This window comes from Malaclemys terrapin, chromosome 7, assembly GCF_027887155.1.
Source record: "Malaclemys terrapin pileata isolate rMalTer1 chromosome 7, rMalTer1.hap1, whole genome shotgun sequence".
Classification (NCBI taxonomy): Eukaryota; Metazoa; Chordata; order Testudines; family Emydidae; genus Malaclemys; species Malaclemys terrapin.
The window spans coordinates 1,303,032-1,325,781 of record NC_071511.1 but is presented as its reverse complement, the minus strand read 5'-3'; the positions used below and the strand labels follow the sequence as shown (position 1 = coordinate 1,325,781).

General features: G+C 63.3%; 1 protein-coding gene across 2 annotated transcripts; it reads right to left on the bottom strand.

Annotated features, from left to right (window-relative positions):
* Nucleotides 1–6,310: 6,310 nt before the first annotated feature.
* Nucleotides 6,311–22,342, bottom strand: LOC128840533 (G-protein coupled receptor 22-like). Of its 2 annotated transcripts, none has more exons than XM_054034633.1 (2): nt 22,271–22,342; nt 6,311–8,161 (listed from the first exon to the last, which is right to left on the bottom strand). In XM_054034633.1, exon 2 carries the CDS (start codon nt 8,146–8,148, stop codon nt 6,886–6,888), a length of 1,263 nt encoding a protein of 420 aa, XP_053890608.1. In that variant the 5' UTR covers nt 8,149–8,161; nt 22,271–22,342; the 3' UTR covers nt 6,311–6,885. The 2 variants fall into 2 exon arrangements, with proteins under 2 accessions (XP_053890608.1, XP_053890607.1); XM_054034632.1 differs by lacking the exon at nt 22,271–22,342 and adding an exon at nt 22,119–22,264 and having other exon boundaries at nt 6,312–8,161.
* Between the last annotated feature and the right edge of the window lie 408 nt (nt 22,343–22,750).

Here is a 22,750-nt window from a genome sequence, read left to right as displayed (position 1 = left end):
CTGAAGAATGGGGACAGAAGTGGAAAAAGGTGGCCCTAGTAAAATTAAAAGATGAAATGGGGTCCACTGCAGTGCAACCACCACCTTATGATAAAAGCCAGGTTCTGGTACAACCTAAACCGGGACCTAGACTGGTGCCTGTCAGAACGGGACAAGTAAGTGCACAGAAGGAAAGAGTAGCACACAATACTTTCACTGAATTGGTAAATCAAATGAAGGAAAAAATGGAACAGTTCACAGAGCACATTAGGAGACAGGAGCTGCGACTCTATCGCAGGGAAGTGAATAAAAAAAAATTCAAAGTAAAAAACCAAAATGAAGCAGGCTAACACCTAGAATTAATGCATTCACACATGGAGTTGCTCCAAAACAGCAGCAAAAAAGGGCACTCCCGCCACCCATTTGGCATGCACACAAAAGCAACAGACACTGGGGAAACAAATTCAGGTTCTACAAGAGCAGGTAACTACCCCCAATCTCCTCTCAGAGCCAGGATAAAAAACAGGGCGCGGTTCCCAACTGTGCAGGTTCCCAACTGCTTTGACCCATGGAACCACACTCTGCGCCCATATCTGAAAATAGAACCTTCTTTCTCAAATATTTGTACATACCGGTTAAGTTTTGTCCTTTATATGCTTTCTCAGTTTGCTGACTTGCTGCTGCTGCTGCCTGGTGGAGAATTGCGAAAGGGGAAGACATGCACTGTGACTGTTGAACACACTGCTAATAGTGCTACAAGGTACAAAGTGATGGCTCATTCAGGTGTGCACACCCCCGGTCGTGGAGGTGCCAGGCCATAAGGGGGAGGGTTACAGTCCTCGCTCCTACCCATCTTTTGGGGAAAAATTGCACAGGTGAATATACCCTCGGTCATAGCAGGATTGAGCCCAAAAGGTAGGGGCTTAGCGTCCGTCCCCCCCCAGCTCTGCCAGGCAGAGTTTTTAGTGGGTAGAGACTTTTGTGTTTTGCAATCTCAGCACAAACGTGGGCATAGGGAGTCGGTTTTCTGTAAGCTCTCACCCTGAAGGATGTAGGAGTGTGGCCAATAGTGGTAGCACCTGTGTAGGAAATGTTTAAAAGGAAACAATCCAAAGATGATACTTTGTTCCAACGATTCCTCCTTTGAAAGACTTTGCGCTGTTAAGCCAAAAGCTGCAGGATGTAGGAGTTTGGCAGTATAGGGGGATTTGTGAGTGATATTGTGGTGACTTCACAATTTTGAAAGAAATGTTTAAGGAAAGGGACCAGGAGGTGTGGGGGCTAGTTGAGGAGCCCACCCTCCTTGCTAAATGGGTAGTGGAACAAAGTCTGTGCCCATGGGACGGGGCGGTTCAGCGGGGAAACAGGATCGGTCCCAGACAAGCAGGCAGGCAACAGAGAAAGAGATTGGAAACCAGGCTGGGAGCCCTGAGGGGCGGAGTGGCAGGAGGAAGGGGATTTCAGATCCCTGGGACAGTACTTGCAATGGTGAAATCTGAGCTACTGACGGTGTCATTTTGGGAGCTAAGCGAGTGATTGAAGGAAAGAGAGTGAGATGTTCACTCTGCAGAGGCTGGGGGCAATTAAGCAGTTGAACATTGTAAAAATGTTCAAAAGGAAAAGTGTTCTAGGAAGAATTCTTGGTTTCTTTGCAGCCGTCCTGAAGGGAAAACGGGCCCTTTCCCAAAGGTAGGGTTACCATACGTCCGGTTTTTCCCGGACATGTCCGGCTTTTCGGCAATCAAACCCCCATCCGGGGGGAATTGCCAAAAAGCCGAACATGTCGGGGAAAATGCCGGCCGGGTACTTCCCCTCCCGCGGCAGCTCTGCTCCTCCCCTGACTCTTCGGCTCTGTTTAAGAGCCGGGCTGCCCGAGTGCTACTGACTTCGGGCAGCCCCCGTGCTTCGCAGAGCAGCTGGAGCCGGGGAGGAGAAGTGCCCGGCCGGGGGCGCAGGGTCCAGAGGCTGCCCGGCAAACTGTAAAGCCGGTAGCGCTCGGGCAGCCCTTTTTGCGTGGCTGGGAGGGAGGAGGGGGAGTTAGGGCGGGGACTTTGGGGAAGGGGTGGGGAAAGGGTGGAGTTGGGGCTGGGCCGGGGGTGGGAAAGGGGCGGTCCGGGTTGGGAAAGGGGCGGGGCTAGGGCCCGTGGAGTGTCCTCTTTTTTTATGTTTTAAATATGGTAACCCTACCAAAGGAATGTCTGCAAATAATCTAGGCAAAGAGACAATCTGATTGAAATCGTTTGACTATGGACAATTTAGTCACATTTGCTAAAGGAATATAAGGGGTTTGTTTCTGTTGGAACTTAACTGCCTCAAATGTATAAAGGGAATGTAACCTATGTACAGCCGTGTAGCCACAGAGCAGTGTCAGGGATGCTAAGAAAAAATAATCTGTGTGTAAATATATTGTGTAAATATGTGCGGTTTTAAGGACCTAACTCAACACTCCTGGCTTGCAGGTTGAAGATGAATTGGTTTGGTTTGTAAATAGTGCCACTAACAGCCATTGGAAGCTTTCATTCAAAGTTGCAAAACTGACAGACACTGCTTGCCAGACACAGGTAACTCGCGTTGTTTGGCTTGAGGATTTCTCATTTAACCCTTAAAGTACCTCAATGCTTTATAACGTTCAATATCGTTTTATAGACCAAAGTCATGGCTGCAGCGGGGCAGTCAAACCCAGGAGGATGGGGAGAGATTCTGGATTTCTATTTTTTCTTTTTTTTTTGGTACCAAAATAGCTGTAGTAAAAGAATAAGAAATTAAAAAAAAAGGACAGTGCCCCTCTGGAGCCAGAGCCGGGGTGAGGTGCACAGAGAATCAAGGTTACAAACACTGAGCCTTAGGCGGCTCCGTGTAATCACACTGTCGCTTTGATAAGGGGTGAGCACAACAAAACCCAAGACCAGTTACACCTGATGTAAAAATGGATCTGGCTAATATAACGTTATAGAAGTTAAACTATGGAAGAAATGTGCATGTTTCCCAGGACATGTGCCGTGTATATTGTAGAAGGGGTAAAAGAAATGTTGCAGACGGGCGGAGGTCAAGGAATGCCAGTCCGTTAACAGGGAAACATCCTCAGATAGCACACACCATAGTAGGAGGGACTGGTTTTGGAGCAGGGATTATGAATACTGTAGTCCTGGAGGTAATTAAGAATAAATTAAGTTCCTTGTCACAACTGCAAGCTAGTCTCATTCACAGGCAGGCAGATAATATGGTGGATTTGGTACAACTATTTCTGGGAAACCTAAAAGCAACATGGAATATGTGGCGGTGGCTAAACGCCACCTCCTGGCTGCTGTATAAACAACAAGTAGAGTTAGGGAATAAAACTGCCTTGGCCATAGGATGTACTGAGATGCAAGTTCTTCGTTTAGCAGCACTGCAACACGAATGTTTTGGGTAATATCTGGGAATGTTCGGGTATTAACGCATCTTTTCAAACAATGGGAGAGGTCCTTGTTCGACACTACAAACATGAATGGATGCAGTATGTTTCCAGCATGGTTAAGCCTGATTTGGTATTAGGTGAAATTATTGTTAAAATTGCTCACCAACAGTCAGGGGAGACAGAAACATGGGAAGTGAGCCTGCTCCCAAAACTGACCATGGGATCCTTTCGGCTACCCCGGGTTATGGGTCGGTGGCTGGGAAAGGGGAGAAATGATTGGACACCCGAGGGTGTACGGAGTGGAGCCCTCAGAAATGGGTGTGCTTGTCCCTACCTGTCACCACAGCACCATGCAGCAAGGCCACATCCTTGGGAACACGTGAATGAGACGAACTAGAAAATGTGACGAGTGTTTTCTACAACGGACAATGTGTATGTGTTACCTCCTGGGAACCAGTATTTTGGGAGGATGCAAGTATCAGCCAACCCCCAGTGGATGAATGTAGATGGAATGCCCGGGTATTAGATACTAGCAATCACGCATGCTATGTACCAAAGTTAGAAGAAGCAGAGAACACTATAACCACCACCCCGGTTAATTTCTCTGTTACCCTTGGCCTGGATTGGCGCCATCTAACTGATCACTTGTTGTCAGAAACAAGGTGACTCCATTTTTGCAAGAGACACGGAGGGATATAGGAAGCGCGTCATTCAAATAGTACATGCCAATGGAGACAGGCTAAAAATGGCTGTGTCTGAAAAAGAGCTGACAGCCTACACTGGTACGACGTTTTACAGGCTGGTCCCGAACTCTAAGGGCACATTGTCTATTATGTTTCACCCATTACTAGTTGTGTTAATATTGTCCTGTGTTTGCTTGCTAGGAATGTGTTGTATGTGCTGTTGGACAAAAAGAATGTTTGTTAAATTACAACCACAAGCTCAAATTGTCTCTCAGTAGATTGCTATGAAACAATTGTATAAAATATGACCCACACGGGAATTGTTCTTGAGGGGTCAAAAGGGGGACATGTGGTAGTAGGATTTTGTGTTTGTATTTTGTATCATTTAAAATGAAGGCTAAAGAATAATAAGATAAGACTGTAGCATGTATTAAATGTATTGCTGTAGGAGATGATTTGATTGTGTTCTGCCGGCCACCCTGACTGGATAGCAGGAAGGAACCACCCTGGGTTGCTGGAAAAAACGCATCAGTCAGGCTGCTGTGTCTGAACTGATGATAACGCAGGAACAGACCAGAACGGTCCTTATGGCTGATTCTGGTCACCTTTGGTTTTAGGAGAAGTTTTCATTACAGTAGTTGCTAGAAGGTCTTGTTTCTTCTCTGCATTGCAAACAAAGTTGTGTAAGGTTGTTTTGTAATCCCTTTAGTAACCATAGAACCCTTTCGATAATGGACTCCTGTCTGAAATCCTCTGGACAATTGTTTGGGGTGAGTAAATGACATGTGCACGGTTAAGGGGGAGTGTGAAAGCATCACAAATGTCCAGATGGTCAAGAAGAAGTGAGAGACTTGGAGAGACAGCAGGAAACAATCAGCTAAACTCCCATCTGCACAGGCAGGGTGACTGGACAGCAAGTGTGAACAATCGGGAGACGGGGTGGGGGGAAATAGGTGCCTGTATAAAACAAAGCCCCAAATATCGGGACTGTCCCGATCAACTCGGGACATCTGGTCACCCTATGCGCAGGTGCCATCTCTGCCAGACCACCCCCCCACGCGCGCCAGGTGAGTCCCCAGCTGCTGCACCCGCGCATGGCGCGGCAGGGTGACACATGGACCTCGCTGCTGCCCCCGGCAGCCCTGGCACCTTCCGGCAGGGGCGCTGGTGGCACTAGCGGCTGCAAGGCTCCTGAGCGGGCCAGTGCGACTCTGCCCGCCCCAGGCAGGACACCTCAGGAGCCAGACCTCGGCCTGGGGCAGAGCTCCCTGCCCGCCCCCCGCCGCAGCCCCAGGAGCGGGCGCCTGCAGCAGCCATGGCACCGGCTCCCGCCCCTCCGGGCCCCGCCAGCCCAGGGGGGACCCAGCAGGCCGCGGAGAACCACCAGGCTGGCTCGGGGGCGCTGAACACAGCAAGCGACCGCTCACCAGGCCGGGGCTGCTCCTGCCGGCCCAGCCCTGGCAGCTCTCACCTGCCCCCGTCCAGAGCCTCGCCCTGCGGAGCCCTCTGGGCACAGTCCCTGTGGGCAGCGGGCCGGGGAGCAGGGCGTGGGTAAGGGCAGAGCTCGGGTCCGGGGGCACTTGGCACAGGACCATCGGCCCCATCGCCTCACGCAAAGCTCGGGGAGAGCAGGGGCTGCGGTCGGGATTGAGGGGCACCAGCGAAGCGGGGGGATGAGCCCCACCACTGTACGAGTGGGGAGGGGGCTGCCCAGGGCTCCCCCACCCCACTCAGCTCCCTCTATGGGGAGGGGGAGAGTTAACCCCTGGCCTCAGAAGCAGCAAAGGGGGGGCTCCCGAGGAAGCAGGAGACACCCCCCCAGGAAAACAGCCACCTGCCCCCCCTTGTGGTTTGCGGGGTGCACTGCGCCGGGGGGGGGGTCGCGCTGCCCACCCCAAGAACCAGAGACAGGCGCGGCCGCTTGAAGAGTTTCATCTTTATTGAGATTGGCAGGAGAGAGTTTGGGGGAGGTCACGGGGGATATTTACAGAGAACGGGGGGGGCAGCGTCTCGGCTGGGGGGTCCTTGGGGAGCCGGGCGAGGGGCTGGACACAGAGCTGGGAGAACAGCAAAGAACAGGGAGTCAGGGACCCAGGAACACACAGACCCCCCCCAGATGCACAGACCCCCCCAACACCCAGCCCCCCCCATGCACAGAGCCCTCCCCCCCGACATCCTGCCGACACACAGACCCCCCCCATGGATATGTAGATCCCCAAGCCCGCCTCTTACACAAAGAACTGCCCCCCCATGGATACACAGAGCTGTCCCCCCCCAGATCCCCCCCACCCGCGATGATGAGGGTGGAAATACTGTTATGGGCCGGCTCAGCCAGCCCCAGTCACTGGAGGGGGAGGGCCCTGCCCTGGGAGAGGCCCCAGGGCCCCAGGGTCTCCCGCCCCCTTCTCCTTCGGCCCCTCAGTCAGCACCAGCCGGGCCCCTCCCCTCGCCCAGCGTGGAGCCAGCTTGGGGCGCCCAGGCCCGGGGCCCGGTGGCGGGAGCCGGAGGAGCCGTTCCCGACGCGGGGGTTGCACAGGGCCCTTGGCAGTTCCAGGGGGCCCAGCCCCCAGCCAGGACCCAGCCTGGCAATGCGCCTGGGCCAGTGTGGACGTCCCGGTGCTGGTCTGCGGGGAGCTCAGGCCGGGTCACGGAGTTGGCTGCTGGGAGCTGGGCGGGACCCCTCCGGTCGGCCAGGGCGGGTGCGACGGGCCCAGCTTCTCCCCGGCGCCCCGGAGCGGAGCTGCCTGGCCTGGCCTGGCCAGTGAGCGTGGTGCAGTCTGTGTCCTGCCGGCTGCGCTCAGCCAGGCCCCGGCGTGTGCCAGCTACTCACTCCCTCAGCCCCTGGGTGGGGCAGCGCTGTGCCCCCGTGCTGCCCGTGGGCCGGGCCCGGCGCCCCTTGTGGGGCTCCACCCAGGAGTTGTGTATGACGGTGCCCCCGGGCACGGGGTCCACCTGCAGCGCCGACCCCACCCGCTTCTTCAGCTTGCTGCGGAGCGCGGCGCGCAGCTTCTGGCGGGCGAAGGCGTAGAGCAGCGGGTGGAAGACGGTGGTGCCATAGGCCAGGGCCAGGAAGCAGAGGCGGAGCTGGAGCAGCAGGCGCCCGGGCCCCAGGCACAAGACCAGCAGGTTGGCGATGGAGATGGGCGCCCAGCACACCAGGAAGGTGGAGACGATGATGAGCGACATCCTGAAGACCCGTTTCTGGCGCTCCCGGCGGTCGCGGTGCCGCCTGACGGCCCGCCGGAGCGCCACGATCACTGAGACCGAGGCCTGCACCCGCATGGGCTGGGGGGGCAGCGCCGGCGCCGCCGGCACCGGCCTTTGGGCCTCTCCCACGCTGGCACCCGGCTCCGCCCCTTTCCGGCGCTTCCGGCGCTTGCTGTGGCGGCGCTGGCTGCGGGAGCGGCGCCCGCTCAGGCGGATGTTGAGGGCCCGCAGGACCCGGGCGTAGGTCAGCAGCATGACGGCCCCGGTGGCGGCAAAGGCCGGGATCTGTAGCAGCAGGTGGTAGCACGTGGCCGGCTCGGCCTGGGGCCCGGGGACGCAGAGGCAGAGCGCCGGGCGGGGGCCCCGCAGGATCTCCAGCTCCAGGAAGGGCAGGAAGAAGCCGAGCAGAGAGAGCAGCCAGACGGCGGCCAGCAGCAGGGCGGCGCGGCTGGGCGTCAGCGCCCGGCGGCCCGGCCGCACGGAGATGTCGTACCGGTCCAGGCTGACGACCAGCACGTTGGCGGCGGTGGCCACGCTGCCGAAGGTGACGCAGGCCTCGTGGAAGCAGCCCAGCAGCGGGCCGTTGTGCTCTGGCGCCAGCAGCAGCACGGCGACGGTCAGGGGCGCGCACACCAGGCACACCAGCGTGTCCAGCACGTGCAGGTTCATGGTCACCACGGTGCTGACCGAGTCCACCAGGCCGGGCTGCGAGCAGTACAGCACCAGCACCGCCAGGTTGCCGCTGCAGCCCAGCACGATCTCCAGCAGCAGGAAGCTGCTGAGCGAGACCTGGAAGCCCAGCGGGTAGGGCAGGTACCCGCCGGCGTCGGCGCCGGCCCCGTCCGTGGGCTCCAGGAGGGTGTCGTAGATGGCGCTCTCCATGTCGGGCTGCACCCTGCAGAGCAAAGGAGACAGGGCATCAGCTCCCCCGGGCCTCCAGCAGCTGCGGCAGGCAGACAGCGCCTGACACCAGCCGCACCCAGCCCGGCTCCTGGACCAGCCCCCTCCACCCTGAACCCCCCATCGCGCCACTCTCTCTGGCCTGAGCCCGTGGGGACGGGGCCCTGCAGAGCAGTCAGGGCTCCCTGCCCCACAGCAGCAGGGAAATCTCCTTGGGGGGCCGAGCTGCCCAGACAGGCTCTGCCATCCCCTCTGGGCCCCACGGGCTCCCACTGCCGGGTCCCCTCCAGCTGCGAATGCAGCCACCGCAGTAACCCTGAGAACAGGCAGGGCTGGGAATGCTTCTCCCCCAGTGCCCCTCACTCCCAACCCGCAGCCCCCTGCGCCCCCAGTGCCCCTCACTCCCAACCCGCAGCCCCCTGCGCCCCCAGTGCCCCTCACTCCCAACCCGCAGTCCCCGCCAGCCCAGCCCTGCCCCACCCCGCTCTGCCCCTCACTCCCAACCCGCAGTCCCCGCCAGCCCAGCCCTGCCACCCAGCACTGATGGTGCCCCTCACTCCCAACCTGCAGCCCCCGCCAGCCCAGCCCTGCCCCACCCCGCTCTGCCCCTCACTCCCAACCCACAGTCCCGCCAGCCCAGCCCTGACCCCCCCAGCTCTGCCCATCACTCCCAATCTGCAGCCCCCGCCAGCCCAGCCCTGCCCCACCCCGCTCTGCCCCTCACTCCCAACCCGCAGTCCCTGCCAGCCCAGCCCTGCCCCACCCCGCTCTGCCCCTCACTCCCAACCCGCAGTCCCCGCCAGCACAGCCCTGACCCCCACAGCTCTGCCAGTGCCCCCACTCCCAACCTGCAGCCCCCACCAGCCCAGCCCTGCCCCCCCAGCTCTGCCAGTGCCCCCACTCCCAACCTGCAGCCCCCACCAGCCCAGCCCTGCCCCCCCAGCTCTGCCAGTGCCCCTCACTCCCGACCCACAGTCCCTGCCAGCCCAGCCCTGCCCCCCCCAGCTCTGCCAGTGCCCCTCACTCCCAACCCACAGCCCCTGCCAGCCCAGCCTCCCCCCAGCTCTGCCGGTGCCCCTCAATCCCGACCAACAGCCCCTGCCAGCCCAGCCCTGCCCCCCCAGCTCTGCCAGTGCCCCTCAATCCCAACCCACAGTCCCTGCCAGCCCAGCCCTGCCCCCCCAGCCCTGCCAGTGCCCCTCACTCCCGACCCACAGCCCCTGCTAGCCCAGCCCTGCCGGTGCCCCTCACTCCCGACCCGCAGCCCCTGCCAGCCCAGCCTCCCCCCAGCTCTGCCGGTGCCCCTCACTCCCGACCCGCAGCCCCTGCCAGCCCAGCCTCCCCCCAGCTCTGCCGGTGCCCCTCACTCCCGACCCGCAGCCCCTGCCAGCCCAGCCTCCCCCCAGCTCTGCCGGTGCCCCTCACTCCCGACCCGCAGTCCCTGCCAGCCCAGCCCTGCCCCCCGCAGCTCTGCCAGTGCCCCCACTCCCAACCTGCAGCCCCCACCAGCCCAGCCCTGCCCCCCGCAGCTCTGCCAGTGCCCCTCATTCCCGACCCGCAGTCCCTGCTAGCCCAGCCCTGTCCCCCCAGCTCTGCCAGTGCCCCCACTCCCAACCTGCAGCCCCCACCAGCCCAGCCCTGCCCCCCGCAGCTCTGCCAGTGCCCCTCACTCCCGACCCGCAGTCCCTGCTAGCCCAGCCCTGTCCCCCCAGCTCTGCCAGTGCCCCTCACTCCCGACCCGCAGCCCCTGCTCACCCAGCCTCAAGGGGCTGTCATCACAACCATCTGGGCCCCGGGTTTGTGTTGTGGAGATGTGTCCTGGGGCGTCACTTCCCACCTACAGACCATGGCAGAGCTGCCCAGTAGCCATTGCTTAGCGCCGGCACCTGGCGCGCCGACCCCTCAGCCCTGGCACCACCCCGGGGCCTGCGCCGCACCCGGCAAAGAACTTCCCTCAGGCTCACTGGGGGGGGAACCCGGCTCCATCAGTCACTGAAAGCAGCAGCTCCCTGCTCGTTGGAGCCTTTACCGCGTGGCCGCCCTCAACCAGCTGCTGCCTCTTCCCAGGGCCAGGCGGGCACCGTGCCAGGCTACTCCTGGGCTGCCACCTCCTGCCAGCTGAACTCAGCCCCTGGTCCCGGCTCCTTGCCAGGCTGGTTCCAGCGAGAGCAGCTGCTGGGTGACCTTAGCAGGTCACTGGGCGGGAGGCAAGGAGCGGCACAGCTGCTGCGGGTACTGCCAGGGCTGCACCCCCAGCCTCCAGCTGCCAAGCCAAGGGTCCTTGCTCTGCCGCTGCCAGGCTGTGCCCGCTGCCCCTGGGCATGGGGGTGCTGGGGACACAGGGGGTCCTGGGGACACAGGGTGCCAGGGCAGGGGGGTGCTGGGGACACAGGGGGTGCAGGGCATGGGGGTGCTGGGGACACAGGGTGCCAGGGCATGGGGGTGCTGGGGACACAGGGGGTGCTGGGGACACAGGGTGCCAGGGCAGGGGGGTGCTGGGGACACAGGGGGTGCAGGGCATGGGGGTGCTGGGGACACATGGGGGTGAAGGGGGGCAGCTCTCCAGCTCCAGGTTGGACTCTTCCATCCGCGTTCTTGGGAGATAAGCAAGGAGGCAGGAACACGAAGCCTACGGGGGAGCCAGGGAGACCTGCTCCCTCTGCCCGAGGGGGGGGGGGCTGCCACTGCCCAGGGCTCCCTCAGCCTAGGGCGCATGGGCACGACCTGGCAGACCCAGCCCACAAGCAGCATCCGCTTGTCAGGGAGAAGGGAGGGGAGGTGGGATGGGGCCGTGTCTTTGCAGGGGAAGGAATTTTAATCAGCTGCCTGGCTGACTATTACCAAGGTTCAAGGAAATCTCCTTGATAAGGTCTCAGGGCTGGAATAGCAGGGGGCTGTGGGTCGGGAGGGGGGGGGGTAGCAGGGGGCTGCGGGTCGGGAGTGAGGGGGGTAGCAGGGGGCTGCGGGTCGGGAGTGAGGGGCACAGGCTGTAACCTGTTCAGGAAGGACGGAGGGGCCAAGGGGGGCGGGGGGCTCTGTGCCAAACACCACTGCTGGGCCTGAGTCACCGACAACTCTGGGGGGGGCTCATGGCCCCGTGTCCCAGCAGAGGGTTTCTCACACAGGGGGTTGCAAGGCTTGTGTAGGGGGGTCGTGCATGTGGCAGTGGCTGCCGGGTGCCCAGCTCTGCCAGCAGCAGCGTGGAAGTGTGGGGGGGGTCGCTTTTTAGGGGGGGTCATCACAGCCTGGAGTATTTTCGATGGGGTTTCCAGCCCCCTGTCCGAGCAGCTCAAGCACCAGCAGGATCACACAGGAACAGGCCGTCTTGGTGTGGGACAAATCTGGGCGATCCCGGGGCCCTTCGACGGGAGGGACATGCTCTGGGGCTCCCGCTGCCAGGGCTCAAACCTCCATTCGAGTGACAATCTCCTGACTCGGCACGTGCAGCCGACACTGGGCTCTGCCTTAGACCTTGTCCTGACAGACACAGAGGGGCCCATGGCAGAGCTTTGGGACAAGTGCTCAGGGCTTGATCCCATTTCGAATGTGGAGCAGAACAAAGTCCAGCCCAGTGTGACGAACTGGGACTGTTCTTGCTGGGGTGTGGGAATGCTGACAGGGGAGTGTGACTAGGATGGTCTGCATCGGGGGATGGGAGTTGGCCCAAGGGAACATACCTGAGCTTGTAACATGAGAACCCAGGAGGGGATTGGAGGTCAGGTGACTCCGGGGCCCGGGGAAACTGAACAAAGGCTGTGGGAGGGGTCGCTGGAGGCAGAGTGCTGGAAGCAGGCTGGAAGGAGGCTGGAGAGATGGCTGGGAGGCAGAGATGGCTCTGACCCCCCAAAGGGGGGTGGGCTGGCATGCCCTGGGACCCCAAGCTGGACCTAACTGAGGGGGGGCCCTGTTGTCTGTGCCTGCAAGACCTGTCTTGGACTGTATTCCTGTCATCCAAATAAACCTTCTGCTCTACTGGCTGGCTGAGAGTCATGGTGAATCGCAGGAAGCCGGGGGTGCAGGGCCCTGAGTCCCCCAATACTCCGTGACACCCAGTAACATGGATTCACACTCGGTGCTTTAATAGGGCCAATTCCACAGAGCTGGAAATCATTACGAGCCAACTCAGCTGGGAAGAATGTAACAGGAAAACGGGAATGCTCATTGGGAATCGTTCAAGAACCCCGCACTCAATGCCCCCAAAGCCTCAATCCCACAACTGAGGAAGGCGGCTGCGGTGGTTACCAAACCAACCTGGCTTAGACAGGAACTCAAGGCAGCTGTAAAAATAAAAGAATCATATCTAAGCACGGGAAGAGAGGGAAGGGGGCAGCAAAGAATACAAGTCAGAAGATGGGACTTGTTGAAAATAGATAAGGGAAGCCAAGGGACACGCGGCGAAGTCTACGGCCAGCAGAGTTAAGGACAATAAGAGTTGTTTAAGTATATTAGGACTAAAAGGATCCTGGCAGCCGTATTGGTGATCTCTCTCTTTCCACTCCACTAGCATCTCTGGAGGATGTTCAACAGGAGCTGCTAAAGTCAGACATTTTGAAATCAGCTGGTTCAGATAACTTGGATGTAAGAGTTTTCAAAGAGCTGGCTGAGGAGCTCACTGAGGTGTTAATGCTAATTTCTGACAAGTCCTGGAGCCCTGGGGAAGTTCCAGACCGTCAGCAAGCTCCTGTTGTGCCCGTTGTTAGAAAGGGACGACCAGGGTAATTACAGGCCTGTCAGCCTGCCGTTAATCCCAGGCAAGGTAATGGGGCAGCTGATACAGAACTCCATTAATAAAGAATTAAAGGAGGGTGATGTAATTAATGCAAATCAACATGGGCTTATGGAAAACAGATGGCGTCAGACTGATGAGCTGACAAGCGTGCGGCTGCAGGGAACGGTGGTGACAGTATAATTAGATTTCTGCAAAGCCTCTGACGGGTGCTGCGTGTCGTTTTGTTCCCAAGATTAGAACAATATACAATGACCGACCGTGGCCCACATTACACGGATTAGAAGCCGTCTCACTGCTAGGTCTCAACATGGAATTGGAAATGGGGAATCGTCATGGGGCTGTGCCAGGGGGGTCCTACAGGGTCGGGGCTTGGCCCTTCGCTATTTAACATTTGTACCAATGACCTGGAAGAAAACAGCAACTCGTCACCAGTAGAGTTTGCAGATGGCCCCCAAAGTGGGGCCGTGGGAAATCGCGCAGAGGGGCAGCGCTCGAGACAGACAGGCGTTTGGACGGGGCGGGGAATTAACGCTGGGCCAGTTTCCAGAGGCCGCGGCGGGGTCTCCAGGCCGGGCCATGGTTCGAGGGAGCGGATGGTGCTAACGGGGGCAGGGCACTGCCTTCTGCTGGCCGGGGTCAGACTAGGGGTCACACTGGGTCCTGCTGGCCTGGGGCTCGATGGAGCAGCTGCCCAGCCCACTTGGCATGTCACCAGAACAGGGTCACGTGCCAGCAACTCAGCCACTGCCTGACGCGTGCTGCCAGCCTCTGGGGTGACTGCCACGGCCCCCTCCTCCCCCCCGGGCGCAGCCACACCTGGGAGCCACACGCAGCTTCTATCTAGAACCCAGCACGTTCAAAGCAGCCTGCCCCCCTCGGCAGCCCCCTCCCTGCCCCCCAGGCCTGGGAAAGAGAGAAAGGCCAGAGGGGGACGGAGGCTTGGCTGGTGGCCACTCAGGGGGGAAAAGGGCTCCAAGGCTCTGGGCTCCCCTCCCCCCAAGATGGACTTGGCTGAAAGTCACGGATTTCTGTGCTAACGAGCTCTGCCCCACACTGGGTTCCTGTTTCCCCGGCTGGCTGAGAGTCACGTCGGCCGGCGGAGTTGGGGCGCACGGCGAGAACAGGGGCTGATTGCGCTGCGGTCGGTCGCAGGAGGCTTCCCCTAGCAGAGTGCGCCCCGAGGAGAGCCCCGCTGGCGAGGGCCCTGAGGGGTTCCAGCGCACGGAGCCTGGCTCGATGACAGCCCATCACTGTGGCTGCGGCCCGGCCAGCGCGTGTGGTGCCAGCTCCCAGGGGCCGCAGCCATTCAGCCTGGTCCGTGTGCCCGGGGCCTTTGAGCGAATTCTGTGTGAATCTGCCCTGCGGTCCCTGCGCGCCGCGAGGCCGTTCCCGGGGGGCTGCTGCCCAGTGCTGCGCCGCATGGAACCAACTGACACACTCTTGGGGGAGCCGGCGCTGGGCCCTGAGACTCCCGTTGCACATGGGGGACCCCTCAGTACCACGCAGCCAGGACAGGGCCTGCTGCGCAGCAGGGGCTCGGGAGGAGACGCAGACAGGCAGGGCAGCTCCGTGGGGCTCCCATCTACCCAGCTGGTGCCACCAGGCAAAGGGCTGGGCAGAGCCGAATGCAGCCCCTGGCACCGGCCCAGGCTGGTCATTCACCCCCAGTGTGTCCTGAGCCGGGACCTCCAGCCTGACAGCCTCTGTCTGGGGAGTTTCACCTGCCACCTCCCTTCACGGCTGGTCCCCCCTGCTCCCAGCTGGGGGGTGTCCCCAGGGCAGGCCATTCTCAGAGCCTGCTGGCTCAGGGACCCACCTGGCCCCAGGGGACGGCCTGTGGCCCTTGCTCACAGCCAGGCTGCTCACGGCGGCCGCCGGGCTCAGCCCATGTCAGACAGGCTGTGCTGGGCATGGCACGGGGCCCCCAGAGGCTGGCGGCTCCGAGGGGGGGCTCGGCGGGGGAGAGCGGGGCAGGGAGGGTTTGGGGGGAGTGGGGCAGGGGCTCGGGGGAGGGAGCAGGGAGGGTTGGGGGGAGTGGGGCAGGGGCTTGGGGGAGCGGGGCAGGGAGTGGGCAGGGCTGGGGGGGCTCAGTGTGGGGGACACTGCAGCACAGAGCGCTGGGGACCCTGTGGGCAGGCCGGCTCAGCCTGTCTCAGGAGGGGCTCAGAGGTGGGCAGGACGCGAGGGGCTGGGACATCTCTCCTGCGAACAGCTGGCTGGCGGGATGCCCGTGGAAAGGGGACGAGGCGGTGATGGGAGCCTAGGAACTGGACAGAGCAGGGACAGCGGGAACAGCTGCTCTCCCAGCCCCCAGCACAGGGCAAGGGGTCGCGTAGTGAAATGCCAGGTGGGAGAGAGGCCCGCTGCCTGGGGAACCCGCTGCCACATGCCAGACGTAACGGGATTCCCAAAGGGACAGGCCATGGGCAGCAGTTCTACCAGCTCAGGCACAAACCTCCAACTTCAGGGCTCAAGCCAGTGCTCCGCGGAGACCCAGCGCCGGGCAGCTCCCCCCTCATCTGCTGCACCTTCCCTGCAGCGGCCGGTGCTGCCACTGCCAGAGACAGGCCTTGGCTCTGAGCCGGACCCCACCCGGGGCAGCTCCCGCCCGGCCGGGGTCCGACAGAGCCACTGCCCGCTCCTGTGGGAGCAGAGATGTCTGCCATGGCTTTGCATTGCATGAGGCCGTGGGGCCGATGCCAGGGCGGAGCACCAGACGCCCCCTCCCAGCCAGTGCAGGGGCAGGAAGGGCACCGGGAGGAGTGTGCAGCCAAGAGCCGTTCCCAGTCACCTTCTGCCTGGCGCCGGAGACCCACCAGCACCGCAGCTATCGACCTGCCTCTGGGCAGCGGAGACCGAGCGGCTGTAATTACATTGCTCCAGCCACAGGCTTCCCGTCTCTTCGTTAGCTTCTATCCCAGACTGCAGGAGTTTGTTAGCCAGCCGGGGGGGTGGCCCCCGCGCTGAGTCCAGGACAAACCAGCTGGGAAACAGCCCCCCAGTAACCCTGAACGCACAGCCCCAGAGCAGCGACTTCCCGACCTGGAGCCTCTCGACCACGTCCCAGGAACCCGTGCAGCTTGGGCAAGCCACCGACCAGCCCTGCTCCAAGGCTGGGGGCAGCAGAACCATGCGTGACCACGCGCCCCAGGCTGGGCTAGCAGGGGCTGTGGGTCGGGAGGGAGGGGCACCGGCAGAGCTGGGGAGGGGGGCAGGTCGGGAGGGAGGGGCACCGGCAGAGCGGGGGGGGGGGCAGGTCGGGAGGGAGGGGCACCGGCAGAGCCGGGGGGGGGCAGTTCGGGAGGGAGGGGCACCGGCAGAGCGGGGGGGAGCCCAGGGTTTGGCTAGCAGGGGGCTGCGGGTCAGGAGTGAGGGGCACCGGCAGAGCTGGGCCCAGACCCCTCCTTTACCGTTTGCGGGAACATGCATTATCCGGGTGCTCTGCAGGTCACACTGGGGCCTGAGCCCCCGGCTCTGCCAGACGCGCCCCCTCCCCCCAGCTTGTGGCGCCGGCAGGAGCCGTGACGATCACCGCGGGAGGGGTGGGGGGGCGCCCTGCACCATTCATCTGCTGACAGTTCAAGGACTTGGCCCTGATCCCAAAGCAACTCCTGGGCCCGTTCCAGCTACGAATGCCCCAGGCTGATCCCCAGCCACACGGCCGGAGCCGGGCCAGGCCGCAGCCCGTGGGACGGGGGCTGGAGAGCCCCCCAGCGTCACAGAGCACAGCAAGCTTCACCTCTCCCCGGCCAGCTCCCCCAGCCACCCCCCACTCCAGAACCAGCCTCCCCCCGGCCACCCACCAGCCCAGCCCAACCCAGCCTCCCCCCGGCCAGCTCCCCCGCCCACCCCAGCCTCCCCACTAGCCAGCTCAGCCTCCCCCCGGCCAGCTTCCCTGGGGAGGTGGAGGGGAGGATGTAGGGAGGGTGGTAGAGGACGGGGGTACGAAGGGAGGATGTGGAGGGAGGGGAACAGGGGGTTTGACTTGAGGGGAGGTGGAGGGGAAGATGTAGGGAGGGTGGTAGAGGACGGGGATACGAAGGGAGGATGTGGAGGGAGGGGACGGGGTTTGACGTGAGGGGAGGATGTAGGGAGAGTGGCAGAGGATGGGGGTACGAGGGGAGGTGAAGGGGAGGATGTGGAGGGAGGGGGACGGGGGTTCGACTGGAGGGGAGGTGGAGGGGAGGATGTAGGGAGGATGGCAGAGGAAGGGGGTACGAGGGGAGGTGAAGGGGAGGATGTGGAGGGAGGGGACAGGGGGTTTGACGTGAGGGGAGGTGGAGGGAGGGTGGTAGAGGACGGGGGTACGAGGGGAGGTGGAGGGGAGGATGTAGGAAGGATGGCAGAGGAAGGGGAGGTGAAGGGGAGGATGTGGAGGGAGGGGACGGGGTTTGACGTGAGGGGAGGATGTAGGGAGGGTGGCAGAGGACGGGGGTACGAGGGGAGGTGAAGGGGAGGGAAAGGCAGGGGCCCGGGGTACATGGGAGGGGTACATGGGGATGGGAGTGCCGTGGGCTGGGGACCCTGGGGCTCTCTGTGCAGAGGGGGCTGGAGCTGCCCCTGGGACCGGGAGAGCCTGGGAGTCTGCTGCCTGCCCTTCCGCTGCTTCTTTCCGGGGTGCTGGCCACTAGGCCCAGCCCAGCCAGCAGCAGAGAACAAACCCCACTGTCACTGCCTCAGAGGGGCTCGCCACGAGCAGCGCCAGCCCAGGCTCAGGGCTGGCGCTACCCCTTGGGGGTGGGGGCAGAAGGCAGCGAGCCCCGCCAGGCGCAGTCCGAGTGAGCTGCAACTCGGCTCGCCCGCTCAGCCCGGGGGCGCTGCCCTGCCCGAGGCTGCTGGCGGAGCCTGGCTGTGGGGGGGGGTCGCGCTGACAGGCCGCGGCGGGAGGGGGGGAAGCCCCCCCATGGCTGCCGGCCACCAGCTTGCGCCCCCCCCCCCCCGCTCCTCTGGCCACGGCTGCCGGCTGTGCTTCGGGCCGCATGCCACCCCCCCCCCCCTCGGCCGGAGCCCTGGGAGGAATGGAGCGAAACCCCTGGACCCACTCTCCCGGCCGCAGCGCCGGACCCCGCTCCCCGCCCCGGTTGCAGCGCCGGCTGGAACACCGCGAGACCCCCGGACCCTCTCCTCCATCCAGAACCCCGGGCGGAGCACAGCGAAACCCCCAGACCTGCTCTCCCGGCTGGAGCGCCAAATCCCGCTCCCTCAGCCAAAGCTCCGAGTGCAGCGAAACCAGCCTGCGCCCCCCCTCGCTCCTCCAGCCGCTTTTGGAAAGGCGCAGCTTTGGGGAAAATGTACCCCGCTAGCTACGCTACTGCCCCCAGCCCGGAACCAGCCCGGCCTCCCCACGGCCAGCTCCCCTGCCCCCCGCAGCCCGGAACCAGCCCGGCCTCCCCATGGCCAGCTCCCCTGCCCCCCGCTAGCTACACTACTGCCCCCAGCCCAGAACCAGCCCGGCCTCCCCCCAGCCAGCTCCCCTGCCCCCCGCAGCCCGGAACCACCCCAGCCTCCCCCAGTCCGGCCTCCCACCAGCCACCCCCCAGCCCGGCCTCCCCCCAGCTGAGGGGCCGGGATCAAGCCCATTTATACCTGGGGAAGCTCCGCTCCATAGGCCAACGGCTGGCACAAGAGCCAGGGGCAGCGCTGGCAAGAGAAACCAGGAGTCCCAGGCCCGGCTCTGCCCACCGGGCACCACCCGGTCTCGTAAGCCAGGCAGAGCCATGGACAGGCCTAGTCTGAGGTGTAAACCCTGGGCCCAGCCACTGGAGTGGGAGGTCACTGGGGTCTTTCCTCTGCTCCGCGTGGGCAGGGCCCGACCCACGCTCAGCCCGGGCGTGACCACGGCTCATTTGACGCCCCAGAGGAGAGCGCATGTAACAGACTCAGTGTGACCTCGGGCCGGAGACGCCAGGACCAGGCCCCAGCCCTGCCTGGCTTGGGTAGAGCCCGGTCCCCCACCCCGCTGCCAAGGGGCTGGGCCAGGCAGCTCCCACGCCAGCTCCGAGATGCTACCCGGGGCCGGAGCGGTGCAGTAACGAACCTGCGAGAGGCCGGGTGCCGCAGCAGGCATGGGGCGGATTGACCTGGGGATGTCGCAGGGGAGTTTTACTGGGACTGGCTGCACTGGGGGTGGGAGACTCTCCTGGAGGGACGATACCTGAGCACGTAACATGAGAACCCAGGTAGGGGGCTGGGGCCAGGTGACTCCTACTGCCCGGGAAACTGGACAAAGGCTGGAGGAGGAACGAGGGGGGGCGGGGTGTGAGACGGCTGGAGGGGGTTTCAGTTTGGGGCTGGCTGGGGAAACGGGATGGAGACCCAGGACTGGGGTCTAAGCTTCTTGCGCCCCCAGAGGGACCTGGTTGTACCTACAAGCCCTGCTTGGGACTGTTCCTGTCGTCTAATAAACCTGCTGTGTTACTGGCTGGCTGAGAGTCCCGGGGAATCGCAGGAAATGGGGGGCAGGGACACCTCCCATCACACGGAGCTCAGCCCCGTCCTTATTTCAAATCCAGCCACAAAAGCTCCTCGGTTTGGCTAGACCAGCGGCCTCTGCTCAGGAGCTGCCCAGGACCAAGCGCTGTGGGGAGCTGAGAGAGCTGGGGCTGCGGGTCGGGAGTGAGGGGCACCGGCAGAGCTGGGGGGGGGGGGCAGAGCTGGGCTGGCTGGGGCTGCGGGTCGGGAGTGAGGGGCACCGGCAGAGCTGGGGGGGGGCAGGGCTGGGCTGGCAGGGGCTGCGGGTCGGGAGTGAGGGGCACCGGCAGAGCTGGGGGGGGCAGGGCTGGGCTGGCAGGGGCTGCGGGTCGGGAGTGAGGGGCACCGGCAGCGCTGTGGTGGGACAGTTGGCAGAGCAGACACCTGTCACCTGTTCCCAGATGGCAGCAAGCTCTGGTTTTCCAGGTTAGTACGTTCACCCCTTGTGCCGCCGGCTCCCTGCGCCATGGTGCGGTGACACGCCAGGGGGACGGTGCTGACAGACCGAGCAGCCGCCTGCTACTATACGAGGGAATCCCGGACGGTGCTTTGCTTCCTGCCCAGCGGCTGTGCGGGAGGGAACCCGGGGCTGGGGGCTGACAGAGGAATTGGTGGGTAATTAACGCTCAGAGACCCACCAGGAGGAGGTGACTGGAGAAGGTCCCTGGTCCCAGGGAGTGAGTGCCCAGGCCCCAGCACCCCGCTCCCGCCACAGCTAATCCCATTAGCGCCCGGCTCCCGCCGCGCTAGGGCCAGGCTGCACTCGGGGCCCAGTCCCCCGAACACACAGGTGCAGTTTGTTACAAGGGGCTGCAGGGTAACGGGCTGAGTGGGGCAGGCCCAGACACAGCAGCCCCACGGGAGATCCAGGTCTGACCCCTCAGCACCCCAGCACAGGCCAGCAGGGACCCTGAGCTGAGGGAAGCTGGGACGTGGCCCTGTCTGGTCGAGGTGCGTTTGACTCCCGATGGGCTAATCACACATTCGCAGAACCACTCCGCATCTCCTGGGGACAGCCGGGGCGAGGAGAGATTCAGCTCCCAGTGGTGCAGGAGATGGCAGAGGGGCTCTGTGCCTCTGACAGGGGCCCCAATCTGCCCTGCACGCCCCATGTCCCAGGCAGATCTGGACCACAGCCAGTGTCCCAGCCGGCAGACCTCGGTGCAGGCTAGTCAAGGTGCCAGAGGGCAGACAGACCCCTTGTGAGCCGTGCCGGGAGAGACGGGAATCAGGGCTGGAAACCCCACTGCAGCAGCAGCCAATTCCAAGCCAGGTTTGCAAATTGAATCCCTCCATGAGCACAGAGCACTGGGGAGATCAAAGGGGAGATGGTCCGGCTCCAACGGCTCCTGGAGCCAGAGTCCTGCACCCTGGGGTGGGGGAGCTACAGGAACCCGACCCCGGTTGGCTCTTACCAGTAACGTTTAAACTCCAGACCCTGGGGCTGGTGGCCGGGGCCGAAGGACCCTCCACACAGATCCCAACACAGGCTGGTGGCCAAGGGGTGGGTCTGGCCCCAAAGCACTTCCCAGCCCCGGCAACTCTACACAAAGGTTTCATTCCAGCCTGTGGCTGGGGCGACCCCACTGCAACCCGGCCACATGGAACCAACACGAATCTAGCCCAGCTCGCAGGGACAGACTGACGCCTGGGTGCTCCCCCACGCCCCCGTCAACCGCCGGCCCGGCATCATCCATCCCCCCGTGCTGGCCCCGCATCATCCATACCCCACTTGCCAACCACCGGCCCGGCATCATCCATCCCCCGCCCGCCAGCCGCCAACCCCGCATCATCCATACCCCGCCTGTCAGCAGGGCTGCCGAGAGCGGGTTCGGGCCCCGGTGAAAAAATTTTTCGGGCGCCCCAGCAAGGGCGGACTGGCTAAACAGGGCCGACGAGAGGGCGGGGAAGCCGGGCTCCGGGCTCCCTTCCGGACCGCTGGGCCCTGGTAATTTGTACCAGCTTCCCCCCCTCACCGGCCCTGCCCGTCAGGTGCTGGCCTGGCATCAACCATCCCCCCGCAGACTGGCCCTGCGCCCGTTCCGCCTGGCAGTGCGGTGGGGGAAGGGTGCGTTTGCATTTAACAGATCGGGGACTGACCTGCCCAGGGCTCTCGGGCACTGACTCTGAGGAGGGACCCCAGGCCAGCCCCTCGGCTGGGATTGTTACTGTACCACCCAGGGCCCAGGCCCACACTGTGCTGGGCATGGTCCAAACCCAGCACAGATCTGCCCCAGACCAAACAGCTCAACCCCACACTGGCCTCCCGGAGCCGGGGAGAGAACCCAGGAGTTCTGGCTCCCAGTCCCCCTGCTCTCCCCCCCAGCCCCGAGAACCCAGGCGTCCTGGCTCCCAGTCCCCCTGCTCTGCCCCCCAGCCCCGAGAACCCAGGCGTCCTGGTTCCCAGCCCCCCTGCTCTGCCCCCCAGCTCCCTCCCGGAGCTAGGGAGAGAACCCAGGAGTTCTGGCTCCCAGCCCCCCTGCTCTGCCCCCCTCCCCCTCCCAGAGCCGGGGAGAGAACCCAGGAGTCCTGGCCCCCAGCCCCCCTGCTCTGCCCCCCCCCCACTCCCCTCCCAGAGCCGGGGAGAGAACCCAGGAGTCCTGGCCCCCAGCCCGCGAAAGAACCCAGGAGTCCTGGCCCCCAGCCCCCCCAAGCCGGGAGAGAACCCAGGAGTCCTGGCCCCCAGCCCGCCCAAGCCGGGAGAGAACCCAGGAGTCCTGGCCGGGTCTCGCAGGCCCCTGCCCCCGCTCACCTGGTGCCGAGGCCGCTCCAAGGTCGCGGGGGCTCCGCTGGGGGCCGGGCTCGGACCGGGCCAGTGAAGCCGGCGGGGGGAAGTCACGGCTCGGCTCGCAGCAGCGAGGTCCCCCCGGGACTCAGGGACCAGCCCCCGCCCCCGCCACTCACCCGTCCGGCTCCTCCCCACCGGGTCCGCAGCGCCCGCCGCTCCCCGCCGGGCCGGGCTCGTGGCCGCGCTGCGCGCCCCCGGCACATCTGGAATCCCCGAGCACGCGCTCTGCGCGCCTCCCCCAGCTTCACACCTGGAACGGCCGGGCCCGCGCCCTCAACAGCTGGACTGGCTCGGGCTGCACATCTGGCCCAGACCCGCTGGGAACCCTGGGCAGGATACACCCCTGCTGCACATCTGGACAGCCCGCTCCCAGCGCCCCTCCCCTACTGCTTCACATCTGGACAGCCCGCTCCCTGCGCCCCTCCCCTACTGCTTCACATCTGGACACTCCACTCCTAGCACCCCTCCCCTACTGCTGCACATCTGGACAGCCCGCTCCCTGCGCCCCTCCCCTACTGCTGCACATCTGGACAGCTCGCTCCCAGCGCCCCTCCCCTACTGCTGCACATCTGGACAGCTCGCTCCCAGTGCCCATC